Source organism: Labeo rohita, chromosome 23 (assembly GCF_022985175.1).
Source record: "Labeo rohita strain BAU-BD-2019 chromosome 23, IGBB_LRoh.1.0, whole genome shotgun sequence".
NCBI lineage: Eukaryota > Metazoa > Chordata > Actinopteri > Cypriniformes > Cyprinidae > Labeo > Labeo rohita.
The window spans coordinates 6,509,932-6,522,711 of NC_066891.1; the positions used below are offsets into that span (position 1 = coordinate 6,509,932).

The 12,780-nt window shown below is 35.3% G+C and overlaps 1 protein-coding gene across 1 annotated transcript; it reads right to left on the reverse strand.

The window, feature by feature from the left end:
- Positions 1–1,473: 1,473 nt before the first annotated feature.
- LOC127154718 (cytochrome P450 2J4-like) lies at positions 1,474–10,087 on the reverse strand. The gene is made up of 9 exons (XM_051096462.1): positions 6,997–10,087; positions 6,756–6,918; positions 6,498–6,647; positions 5,572–5,732; positions 5,258–5,434; positions 2,795–2,933; positions 2,516–2,703; positions 2,306–2,447; positions 1,474–2,233 (listed from the first exon to the last, which is right to left on the reverse strand). Exons 1-9 carry the CDS (start codon positions 7,192–7,194, stop codon positions 2,058–2,060), a joined length of 1,494 nt encoding a protein of 497 aa, XP_050952419.1. The 5' UTR covers positions 7,195–10,087; the 3' UTR covers positions 1,474–2,057.
- Between the last annotated feature and the right edge of the window lie 2,693 nt (positions 10,088–12,780).

The window sequence follows — 12,780 nt, forward strand, 5'->3', positions numbered from 1 at the left end:
ATGTTTACTTGATTTTCAAGGGTTTGTTGGTTTTGTCAGCAGTTACAGAGTGGAAATCAGACAATTACTTGTGAATTGAACTTATTTAATGATCATGGGCCCTTCCATCATGTCATAGTCAGTTATCACCCAGAATGAAATACTAATCATGCATCATATAATGAAGTTTCAATCAGTTTATATATATATATATATATATATATATGTGTGTGTGTGTGTGTGTGTGACCCTGGACCACAAAACCAGTCATAAGTGTCATTTTTTTTGAGACTGAGATTCATACATCATCTGCAAGCTGAATAAATAAGGACACGATAAGGATAGGATAGGACAATATTTGGCAACTATTACATACAGATACAACTTAGATACAACTATTTGAAAATCTAGAATTTGAGGGTGCAAAAAAAAAAAAAAAAATAAAAATAATAATAATAATTCAAAATATTGAGAAAATCTTTAAAGTTGTCCAAATGAAGTTCTTAGCAATGCATATTACTAATCCAAAAGTTTTACGGTAGGAAATTTATAAAATATCTTAATGGAACGTGATCTTTACTTAATATCCTAATGATTTTTGGAATAAAAGAAAAGAAAATTGATAACTCTGACCCATACAAAGTATTTTTGGCTATTGCTACAAATATACCTATGCTACTTATGACTGGTTTTGTAGCCCAGGGTCACACACATATATATATATATATATATATATAAACATACAACGTCCATTGACTGTAAATAAAATATAACTGTTTTATTTATTTAAAAAACAGAGGTATATATGTATTAAGTACTATTTGCATGTGTTATGTTGTCTTTATTGAGTTGGTATTAATTAAATTGAGGACGACAGTCATTAGTAAAAGTCCCGAATCTGTAAACGATATATGCGCTTAAAAAACACTCATCAGTAGCTTAGAAAATAAAAAAAATGACCCAGTAATACTACACTTTTGCCTAATATTCAAAGATTGTTCAAAATGCAGTTAATTAAGATAAATTAAAAAGCCATAAAAGTCAACTTCCTTAATCATAATCTAAAAGAATGTTTTAATTGTATCACGAAAAAGCCCTGGGAGTTGATAAAATTCTATATCCTTAAATTGTCCTGCTGCTCAGAAGATACACAGAAGCAGACCAATGTGACATTATGAGCTGTGCTTTAAAAACATTAGTCTTCCTCTAGATAACTTCCTCTAGATAATGCACAGCAAATCTCAGATATGTTTAGCACAGTCAGCATAACAGTTTTTATTATGATGGACTTTAGTTTTACTGTAGCTTGACAGTTGGACTAGAAAATTTGGTTAATATGGGCTATGCAAAAGATTTGTTTGCAAAATTTGTTTGTCCGCAAAACATTCTGATGAATTAAAATCCCTTTTTGTTAGGAGTGACTCTAAATGACATCTCCCAAATTTTCTGCCAAAAAAAAAAAAACTAAGGAAAGACCCTTTTGTTTTTAGACAATTTTATTCTCTTTTATTCAAAAAAGGATGCATTAAAATGATCAAAAGTGAGTGCAAAGGCATTTATAATATTACAAAAGATTTCTATTTTAAGTGCTGTTCTTTGAACTTTCATAAAAGAATCCTAAATAAACTTATCACGGTTTCCACAAAAATATTGAGCAGCACAACTGTTTTCAACATTAATAATCATAAGAAATGTTTCTTGAGCAGCAAATCAGCATATAAGGAGTAATGATGCTAAAATTTCAGCTTTGCATCATAGGTTATTCCTATTACACCTAACAATATAGAATTAGAAAACAGTCGTTTAAAATTGTAATAATATTTAACAATATTACTGTATTTTTGATCAAATAAATGCAGAAAGCAGATTTTGATGCCCAGACAGTATATGAGCAGGAAAGTAGTACTAAGAGAAGAAAATTAGATCAATTTCCTTTCAAAAACACATTACACCCCTTCAGTAATTAATGTTTGTGAGCCATAGCTGTGGGTTCCTGTGGGAGAACAACCATATAATGAACACTGTGGCTTGAACATGATTCAGGAACGGAGTTGATTTTTGAGTGATTAAAATCCACACTATCGAGGCACAGCACGTATCTGGAAGGGTTCAGGACCCGACGAGACACTGAGAGTTCCTTTCAGACTCAACTTTTGTCCCTCAAGAGGCAGGAAGGTGAAATGCTGCATCAGAGATGTGAAGAAGAGGAAGAGCTCCATACGAGCAAGCTGCTCACCCGGACACATCCTCTTTCCTGGAAAATCAGGCTCTGGATCAGTAAATTTAGAGTAAACTCACACACTAGAGCTGTATGGACATGTCTTACCTATTGAAAATGGGATGAAACTGTCTTTCTTCACAAATTTGCCATTTTCATCCAGAAAGTGCGCAGGATTGAATTCATACGGAGTGCTGTACTCATTCTTATCCTGGAGGATTGATTTCAGCAATGGCATCACTACCATACCCTGTAATAACCAAACAGATGTTGCAGATTCATTCACACAAATGCTACATAACACAAAAACAAAATGACCTTCGGGATGAGACGTCCTCCCACTGTCGTGTCCTTGTTGGCCATTCTGGGAGGCGTGAAGGTAACAATGTTGGCGAACCTCTGGATTTCATGGATCACCGCGCAAGTGTACGGCAGATTTGTCCGATCATCCATCAGTGGTTGGCGTGTCTGTCCAATCACCTGATCAATCTCAGACTGGACTTTCTCTGACAGAAAATAGTCAACGAAGAACATGCTGATGGTAGTTTTTTAGGACAGGCATCAGGAAGTCACATTTTTCACTGATTGCCATCCCACCTTGTACTTCTGGATACTTGACCATGTAGAGTAAAGCCCATCTGAGTGTATTAGAGGAAGTTTCTGTTCCTGCTCCAAACAGATCCACCACACAGTACATCAGGTTGTCCTCTGTGAACTCTGCTGCACTATCCTTACACTGGGAAGGATGACATACAAAAAAAATGTACACAAGGCAAATGAATAAATAATACTTAAAAGATTAGATATTCTTACATTTATTTCAATTTTCTTTTTGCATAATATAGTATTTTTAAAATATTCATACAAAAGAATATTCTTATATTCATATATAGTTACGCAATCTCTAATTTCAAATAAACATATATATGTTGATATTAATAGTATACATAGAAAATATGTGTATACTGTGTATATTTTATGTATACAATATACAGTATACAGTATATATTTTTATATTTACATGTATTTACATACATACATTTTTATTGATATATACATTTTATTGATATAAATATATTTAATATATAATATATATATATAATAATATATAATAATGTATACATTCATTCCACACAGACTGATATATTTCAAGTGTTTATTTCTTTTAATTTTGATGATTATAACTGACAACTAATGAAAACCCCAAATTCAGTATCTCAGAAAATTAGAATATTATGAAAAGGTTCAGTATTGAAGACACCTGGTGCCATACTCTAATCAGCTAATTAACTCAAAACACCTGCAAAGGCCTTTAAATGGTCTCTCAGTCTAGTTCTGTAGGCTACACAATCATGAGGAACACTGCTGATGTGACAGTTGTCCAGAAGACGACCATTGACACCTTGCACACGGAGGGCAAGACACTAAAGGTCATTGCAAAAGAGGCTGGCTGTTCACAGAGCTCTGTGTCCAAGCACATTAATAGAGAGGTGAAGGGAAGGAAAAGATGTGGTAGAAAAAAGTGTACAAGCAATAGGGATAACCGCACCCTGGAGAGAATTGTGAAACAAAACCCATTCAAAAATGTGGGGGAGATTCACAAAGAGTGGACTGCAGCTGGAGTCAGTGCTTCAAGAACCACTACGCACAGACGTATGCAAAACATGGGTTTCAGCTGTCGCATTCCTTGTGTCAAGCCACTCTTGAACAACAGACAGCGTCAGAAGCGTCTCGCCTGGGCTAAAGACAAAAAGGACTGGACTGCTGCTGAGTGGTCCAAAGTTATGTTCTCTGATGAAAGTAAATTTTGCATTTCCTTTGGAAATCAGGGTCCCAGAGTCTCTAGGAAGAGAGGAGAGGCACAGAATCCACATTGCTTGAGGTCCAGTGTAAAGTTTCCACAGTCAGTGATGGTTTGGGGTACCATGTCATCTGCTGGTGTTGGTCCACTGTGTTTTCTGAGGTCCAAGGTCAACGCAGCTGTATACCAGGACATTTTAACTTCGTGATTCCTGCTGCTGACCAACTTTATGGAAATGCAGATTTCATTTTTTCCAACAGGACTTGGCACCTGCACACAGTGCCAAAGCTACCAGTACCTGGTTTAAGGACCATGGTATCCCTGTTCTTAATTGGCCAGCAAACTCGCCTGACCTTAACCCCATAGAAAATCTATGGGGTATTGTGAAGAGGAAGATGCGATATGCCAGACCCAACAATGCAGAAGAGCTGAAGGCCACTATCAGAGCAACTTGGGCTCTCGTAACACCTGAGCAGTGCCACAGACTGATCGACTCCATGCCACGCCGCATTGCTGCAGTAATTCAGGCAAAAGGAGCCCCAACTAAGTACTGAGTGCTGTACATGCTCATACTTTTCATGTTCATACTTTTCAGTTGGCCAAGATTTCTAAAAATCCTTTCTTTGTATTGGTCTTAAGTAATATTCTAATTTTCTGAGATACTGAGTTTGGGGTTTTCATTAGTTGTCAGTTATAATCATCAAAATTAAAAGAAATAAACACTTGAAATATATCAGTCTGTGTGGAATGAATGTATACATTAAACAAGTTTCACTTCTTGAATGGAATTAGTGAAATAAATCAACTTTTTGAAGATATTCTAATTATATGACCAGCACCTGTATATTTATTTTGCCAAAAACATTAGTAAAAACATTTTAAACATATTTAAAGGTATTCTGTATTTTGCGCCTTGAAGAATATTTGATGTATTTTTGAAGGTTTAAACAAAACATATATCCAATTTGAAAAGTTCATATTCTTAAGAAAGAATATGCAGCACCAAAAGTGGAGTTTTTCCCTGGAAAAAGGACATAAGTCAAATTTTGAACTAGCGACAAGTCGTCAAGGTTCAGCTAGTTATTATGGTCCACTAAGCCCCTGCATATAAATGCTGTAACATTATGGGGCAGAAAAGCATCTTTCTCTGTAGGGCAGACATGAATATTCACAAAGGAGGTGCTAACGCATGTCCCGACTACCAATAAAGCCCTTTAAAAGGAATATAAGAACACAAGGACATCTTAGAACAAAACTACCTTCTCAATCTCATCCAGATAACAGTCAATGTAGTCTCTGGGGTTGGACGGGTCTCTTTCTTCCTTGTGTATTCTTATTTCCTCCTGCAGGAAGGGTGTAAGTTTAGAAATGCTGGCCAATGCCGTCTGGTGTTTTCCCGGCAGCATCGACATGAGGGTGGGAAACTGATTATATAACTGTAAAGTGAAAAATAAAGAACAGTGATGCTTTACAATAGCACTTGTCAATAAAGCCAACTTCATATCAGTACAACTAGTATTAACTTTTTATTTATTCTTTTGTATAACAAAGTGATAGCAGGCTGATCTCGTACCCGACCCCAGTTCGAAATTGGAAGCTGTAAGAATTCATTTAAATACTTCTGCATCTGATGAAATTTATGGTCATCATACTCAAACCTGTGACCAAACACCAACCCACAGATTATATTAGCCACTGCATCGGTTACAAGATGCTGAGGGTTAAAGGGCAAACCTATAAAACACAGCAATGAAAGAAAAGTGTTGTTATGAGGTCAAAATGCTTCTATTCACATGCTACCACACATATACTCACAAAATAAGTCCAGATTTGTACAATTTGTATAAGTTTTATTTATTCCTGATCACACTTTTATACATTTTATTATTGTCATTAATTTATAATTAATTAATTAATTAATTAATTACGTAATTACACATTTTTAATGATCTTTTTATTAGTTTATGATCATTGTATTTTGTTTTTATTTATTTTAATTATTATTAAAGCATTACTTATTTTTTTATGATTATCACACTTCATTTTGTTTACATTTATTATTACATTATTGTCTGTTTTATATAATAATATATTTACCTCCATTAATATTTATTTATTTGTGTATTATTATTATTATTATTATTATAATTATTATTTAAAAAAAACTTTGTTTATTTACAGGTACAAAAAAATCCCAGATTTTCAGTGTTGTCTCAGACTACTAGAACTGGCTGTATGTATTTAAATTACATGTTTCCCAGATGTTTGACCTTCAAAAAGACACTTGCATTTGCAGATGGCAGCCTGCAGAGGGCAGTAAGTACATGCAGCCCTTCAGGAACATTATGACATTGAACTAAATTTTCATTGCCTGGTCTTGACACATTTCATTCTCATTTCATTTAGATTTTCTAGAGTTTTACTAAAAGAATGACAACAAATCTTGTTTGTGAAGGAGAAGAAATGGTGCTTAGCACTAAAATGATGCTGATCACTGACCTCGTTCATTCTGTATAGAGTCACAGAGAAAGCGACACTCCTGCAGGATGAAGTTTTCTAGAGTTTTCTTCCCCACACCAAAGTATTTGAGTGTTGCCAGAGCAAAACGCCTCTGCTGACGCCACATGTGCCCGCTGGACATAATCAGACCTGCACAGACATAATGAAGAAGGTCAATTTTAGAACGATAATGACGTTTACGATTTTGCCAGTATTGATTTTGATTGCTGCAAAAAACAGCTTTTTCTGCATCTGTACCTTTCCCTTTACTAAGCTTGTCAACTAAAGGAAAGTACGGTCGGTCTGTGAAGATATCTGCCTGCTCCACAAACGCCTCTTTGAAACTCTCATATCCAGTGAGTAGGATGCAGGGGTTGTTTCCCAGATACAGTGTGCTCACATCTCCATACTTCTCAGCAATCTGATCAACATGATCCGTACACATTACACAATCACATAGAATAATTTTTTTGTATTTAACATACAGTGTGCAACTTACCCTCTGAAAGGAGCCCAGTGGATCACTAAAGCCTATATTCAGTATGTTTCCAACCAAAGGCAGAGGGAAGGGTCCTGGTGGCATGTTGTTTGTAAAAACATCTCGCAGGTGTTTCACCAGCAGCAGCACACACAGAAATATCAGGAGACCCTGAACATCCATCCACTGACCCATCAGCTGTGACAGCACTGATGCCATGCTTACTGATAGAGAGAGGTTTCACACAGCTTTAAAAGACAACACAAATATTAAGCAGCACGTCTGTTTTCAGTGTTGACAGTAATATATAAATTTCTTGAGCAGAAAATTAGGAACATTAGAATGATTGTTAATGTTCTCTGAAGGATCATGTGACAATGAAGACTAGAGTAATGTTCCTGAAAATTCAGCATTGCATTGCAGCAAAAATGACATTTTTTTTTAAATATATTCCAATACAATATATTCCTTGGTGAGCAAAAGACAGTAGTGTTTATGTATACACTTGTATACTTGAATTGATAAAATCTATATATATGTGTTAACTACATTAGTTCACATGAATTAACAATGAAAAATATTACATTAATTTCAACATTTACAGTAATATGTGGAACAATTCACACTTTTCCTTATATTACACTCTTGAAGTTGCAAACACATGACTGTTGTCAGTTATGAAATTTTATGGTATACTTCTGTTGCGCCTGATATGCATGATGTGGTGGTGATGGCCTAGTTTCCTACTGATGTTTACTATATTATTGTTTTATTGTTGAGCAGGTTTTAGAGAAAAAGACCCTTTTAATCCCCTTCAGCCTGATGTAAGATAGACATCTGAACTAATGAATAAAGCAAACTTATCAAGTACAAGCAGGATGGCTGTTGGGTCAGAAACACAACTTAGATGTTAATATGGGCTAATTACAATCATTTTCCTGCTTGCCTTCATGCTTGATCCTATTTAAGGCTGAAGTGACTCCTTATTAACATTTGACTGTGACCATCAAATTAAAAAAAATACTACAATACTTTAACTTTTCTTTTTTTTACTTTAAACTTTTTTTTTTTTTTTTTTACAAACTTTAAATCTATCTTAAATGTATTTTTGCTTAAATAACATGCAGTAAAAGAGTAATAACACAAACATTAACAAATGGTTTTGTTAATAAAAAAAGGTTTTAAAAAACGTTTTTTCTTTAAGTGATGAAATGTCTTGCAGTTTTGATGCTTTAAATCAACTGAATAAACTGAATAAACTTCTTTGAAGACCATATAGAATCACGCCAATTTATTGGATGATGGCTCGCTCTTATACTAGTGAACGCGCCATCTGCTCCTTAGATTTTCTTTAGCCCTTCAGAAGTGGTTCACCTGGCCTGTGCTTTCTGGAAAAATTTGACCAAATTGCTTATTTGTACTTCAGTGACTGCATTCAGTGGAACTTTGGTCTCCTCACGGTGAAGTGCAGTGCACCCAGCCATCGTTGCGAGTGTAAGTGTGTCTTGGCGTGTCTCACTCATGCAAGGCTATTTATGGCGCTCTTCTGGTTGCAAGCTTTGTGAGAATTTTAGACTTAAAATTCTAGACTTCTAGACTAGAATTTTAGACTTAAAATTCTCTATGCAAGGCCTGCTGTCTTCAACGGAGAGTCATCCTCTGTCCTCCATCATGTTGCTTCAGAGGGCGCTGAGGCCTTTCATGAATCCATGACTTGGGGTTCAGATGTCAAGGCTACTGACAGCGAGCAGACGGGCCCAAGCAATCTTGAGGCGTACCATATTCTTCATACCATATTCGCATGGGGGGGGGTCTGATTCCAGAGCTTTGTCACATCCTCCACTGTTTTAACAGGGTTCATCCTACTCTAGCAAACAGTGTATTAGAGGCTTATGTTCTGCAAGGAGCAGCAAAGGAGGTTCCTTCTTTGAACATGAATCGTGGCTTCTTCAGTTGTTATTTTCTTGTCCTGAAGAAGGATGGAATTCTGCGCCCCATCCTGAATCTACGTCACCTAATTTACGTTCAAAATGCTGATGCTAAAAGCTATTCTGGCTCTTTAGTGTAGGAGAGTGATCATTTGCAAAATACATAGTTTTAAAGACATATCTCATTATTACAAGAAATATGTTGTTTTAACATATTTCATTATTACGACATAACTGAATGGAAGAAACGTGTATGTGGCAGCAATCTCTGATAGCACACGTAAATCATGACGTCTGCATTTACACCTGCAAGATGTATTTTTTTTTTTTAGAGTGTTTGCTTATCTGCAATACGTCTGTTGGATGTTTCCTATCAGATGTCAAAAAGACGTATATTAGATGTCTTTAAGACCTTTTTGATTTAGAATGCATGTAAAACTGACATCTTACAGATGTCTGTCAGATGTCTGTACACAGCAGATCAAGTGATTTTTAACAGACATCTTGCAGACATGCATGTGTTATCTGGGATGTGTCACCATAATGATATAACAATGCCTCTGAAATTACTTAACTCCAGCAATTTGATACACACTCTGAACCACTGGTTCGAAACAAATGATTCACGAAGATTTCAAAGCTTCACAAAGCAGTGCTCCAAATGCACCCATCACTTGCAGCAAGGGCACAAAATTTAGTAGGGACACTAGGTCTTACAGTACCACTGATATTAACTGTAAGTAAATATGCTAGAAAACTGCACGCTGTTTGTCTTCTGTTATGTCCATATGTTTGCCAAACTCAAACCTACACCCTTTACAGTACTGATATGGAAAAGCATGGGGGACCTTGAAGTAAAAAAAAGAAGTTTGAAAACCAATAATAATAACACTTCATCTATCACTGGCGTTTCTGTCACAATCTCTTGGGGTCGTTATAAAACCCTGGACTGGAATCCCTTTTTAGAGTTTTAACGTCTTTTATCATTCCACTGGGTAAAAGTGACAAAAAGCAGAGAAATACAAATCACCCCTTCACACTAAAGACAAAGTAAGAGACGGGAATAACAACGAAATAAAAGCTGAACTTTCCCCTCATCTGAGTTTACTGCACGAACAGAAGCCGCATCATTAATGTCAAATGATCGCTACATTGACTGCATAGAAGTCGGTTAGCATATCTGTACTTACGCGAACGCTGTTTATTGATCAAACAATGAACGGTAGTGACAATGTAAACTTACAGCTGCTCTGATTTAAACTGCAGGCGTCGAATGTTACGAAACAGAAATGTTGTGTGATGACGTCACGGCGCGACCGCCTACGGCCCGCCTATTTTTTAATGTCACTGAGCACAAACTCAGAATAAATGTGTGAAAAATATAATAAATAAATCAATAAATAGTTACATCTAGCATAAGAATTACATACACGTTAAAACAAGCTGTTGATATGGCAGGAATAACCGGGTGAATCGCCTAGAGCTTTTTTTTTAATCTCTCTCTAACCTTTATTGTTAAAAATGTAGGGCAGCAGAAGCGAACAGGTCCTTTAATCTTACTTCTAATGGATTTTTTCTTTTCTCTTTTGCCAGTCTGAAACAGCTGTGAGAGGTACATTTTGCCAGTTATTTGTTTTTGTAAATACAGACTTAAATATTGTAAATATATATATTTTATACTCTAATAGTGGAAAGCTGATTTAAAATGTTATGAGTTATTCTCTTATAATGACTATCTGCAAAAAAAAAAAAAAAAAACAACAACCTGAAATTATAACCCTAATTTGTGAAGTAAACAGATACTGAATGAATCTTTCTAGATCAATAATTCAAACCTATAAATCCGCAGAACATTTAACAAAAGGTATGCCATGCATGCACTGAGCTTTGCCAAGGAAATAACAGGTTTTAGCTATTGGACAAACCAAAGGTTTGTTGTACCTGATTGTGCATCTACTGTGCTATTTAATTACAAAATGAATAATTAAAGCAATTAATTCACTACCAGTCAAATGTTTGGAATAATTATTTTTTTATGTTTTTGAAAGAAGTATGCTCACCAGTGGTGCATTATTTGATCAAACATACAGTAAACAGTAATGTTGGGAAATCAGCATATTAGAATGATTTTTGAAGGATCATGTGATACATTAGACCTACTCCATAAAGGAATAATTTTCCCAAAAATGAACATTTACTTAAAAAGGTACGTAGTTGTAGGTTTGTTTTGCAGTGAATGGGTGCCGTCAGAATGAGTGTCCGAACATCTGATAAAAACATCACAATAATCCACAAGTAATCCACACCACTCCAGTCCATCAATTAACACCTCCTTAAGTGAAAAGCTGCATGTTTATAAGAAACAAATACATGAATATGTTTTTAACTTAATTGCTTCCAGCTAAAAGCTACATGCTTAGTTACAGGGTTGTCACAAGTTACAGGGTGTAACTTTATTTAAAATTATTTTAATTATAACAGGTGCTTCCATGGACCATCATGTCACCAATATTCATGAACCACAGTAGCATTATCATTCTGTGAAAAGGCGCAAGAGTTGTGTGGCCTTGTAGACATACTATGCCAACTTGCATTGACATATAATCCCAGATCAGTTGCACATTTGCCTGTTGCTTTCTGGTAACCCTTCAGACCTTGATTAGCTTGTTCAGGTGCGTTTGATTAGGGTTGAAGCAAAACTATGCAGGGCTGCGGCTGCGGCTCTCCAGGACCAACGTTATATATATAGGTACATATTTTAAGAAACGTATTAAGAAATGAGTATTAAGAGATGTTGCATGTGTTATGATGTCTTTGAGTTGAAACTGAGAACGTCAATCATAAGTCCAGATTTTGCAAAAATGTGTGCTCAAAAAACATTAGTAGCTTTAAAAATTTTGAGCTTTAAAAAAAAGTAATACCTTTGCTTAATATCAAAAGCTCGCTCAAAAAGCAATTAAGATAAATTAAGAAGCCACAAAAATCAACTTTCTTAATCAGAATCTATGAAAACTTGAGTTATATCACCTCAAAGCCCTGGAAGTTCATGAAATTCAGTGTTCTTAAATTGTACTGGTGCTCACAAACTGCAGACTGATTTGACGCTATGGGCCGCTTGAAAACACCGACTCATACCTGCCACATAATTTGATAATTTTTTAACAACTTTTGTCACGATCATCTCCAGATAATGCACAGAAAATCTGAGAAATGTTATACAAAGACATTTTTTTAACAAAGTTAATACTTTTTTCAGCATGGACACTTTAAATTGATTTAAAAAATGCCCATAAAGCCATATATGATGTTACAAAAGATTTCCATCTCAAATAAATGCTGTTCTTTTAAACTTTCTATTTATCAAAGAATTCTGGGGGGAAAAAATAAATTAAATAAAATAAATTAAATAAAATAATAAATACTTTGCAGTCAATGGGACAGTCACAAACCTCCCGGTTTTCATCCAAAATATCTTAAATTGTTTTTCAAAGACGAACAAAGCTTTTACGGGTTTAGAACGACTTGGGGGTAAGTGATTAATGACAAAATTTTCATTTTGGGGTGGAGTAACCCTTTAAAACCTGTTTTCAAAGTTACACATTTTTTTTGTCCCCAAAACACAGTTGTCATGTAAACAAACAGGCAAAATGCATACAAAGTTTCCAGTTTTTGGCCGAAAAACGTTGTTGCGTAAACGGCCCCTTAAAATGAAACCAATCCTCATCTACACTGGCGTTTTTACTGTGTTTCAGAAACGGTCTCCGTCCACACTACACACACGAAAACACATGTCACATGACCATTTGTGCAGGTACAACCATAGATATGTATAGTAGATGCCCTATTATTTAGATGGTGGACACTTCAAGTCCTTGGA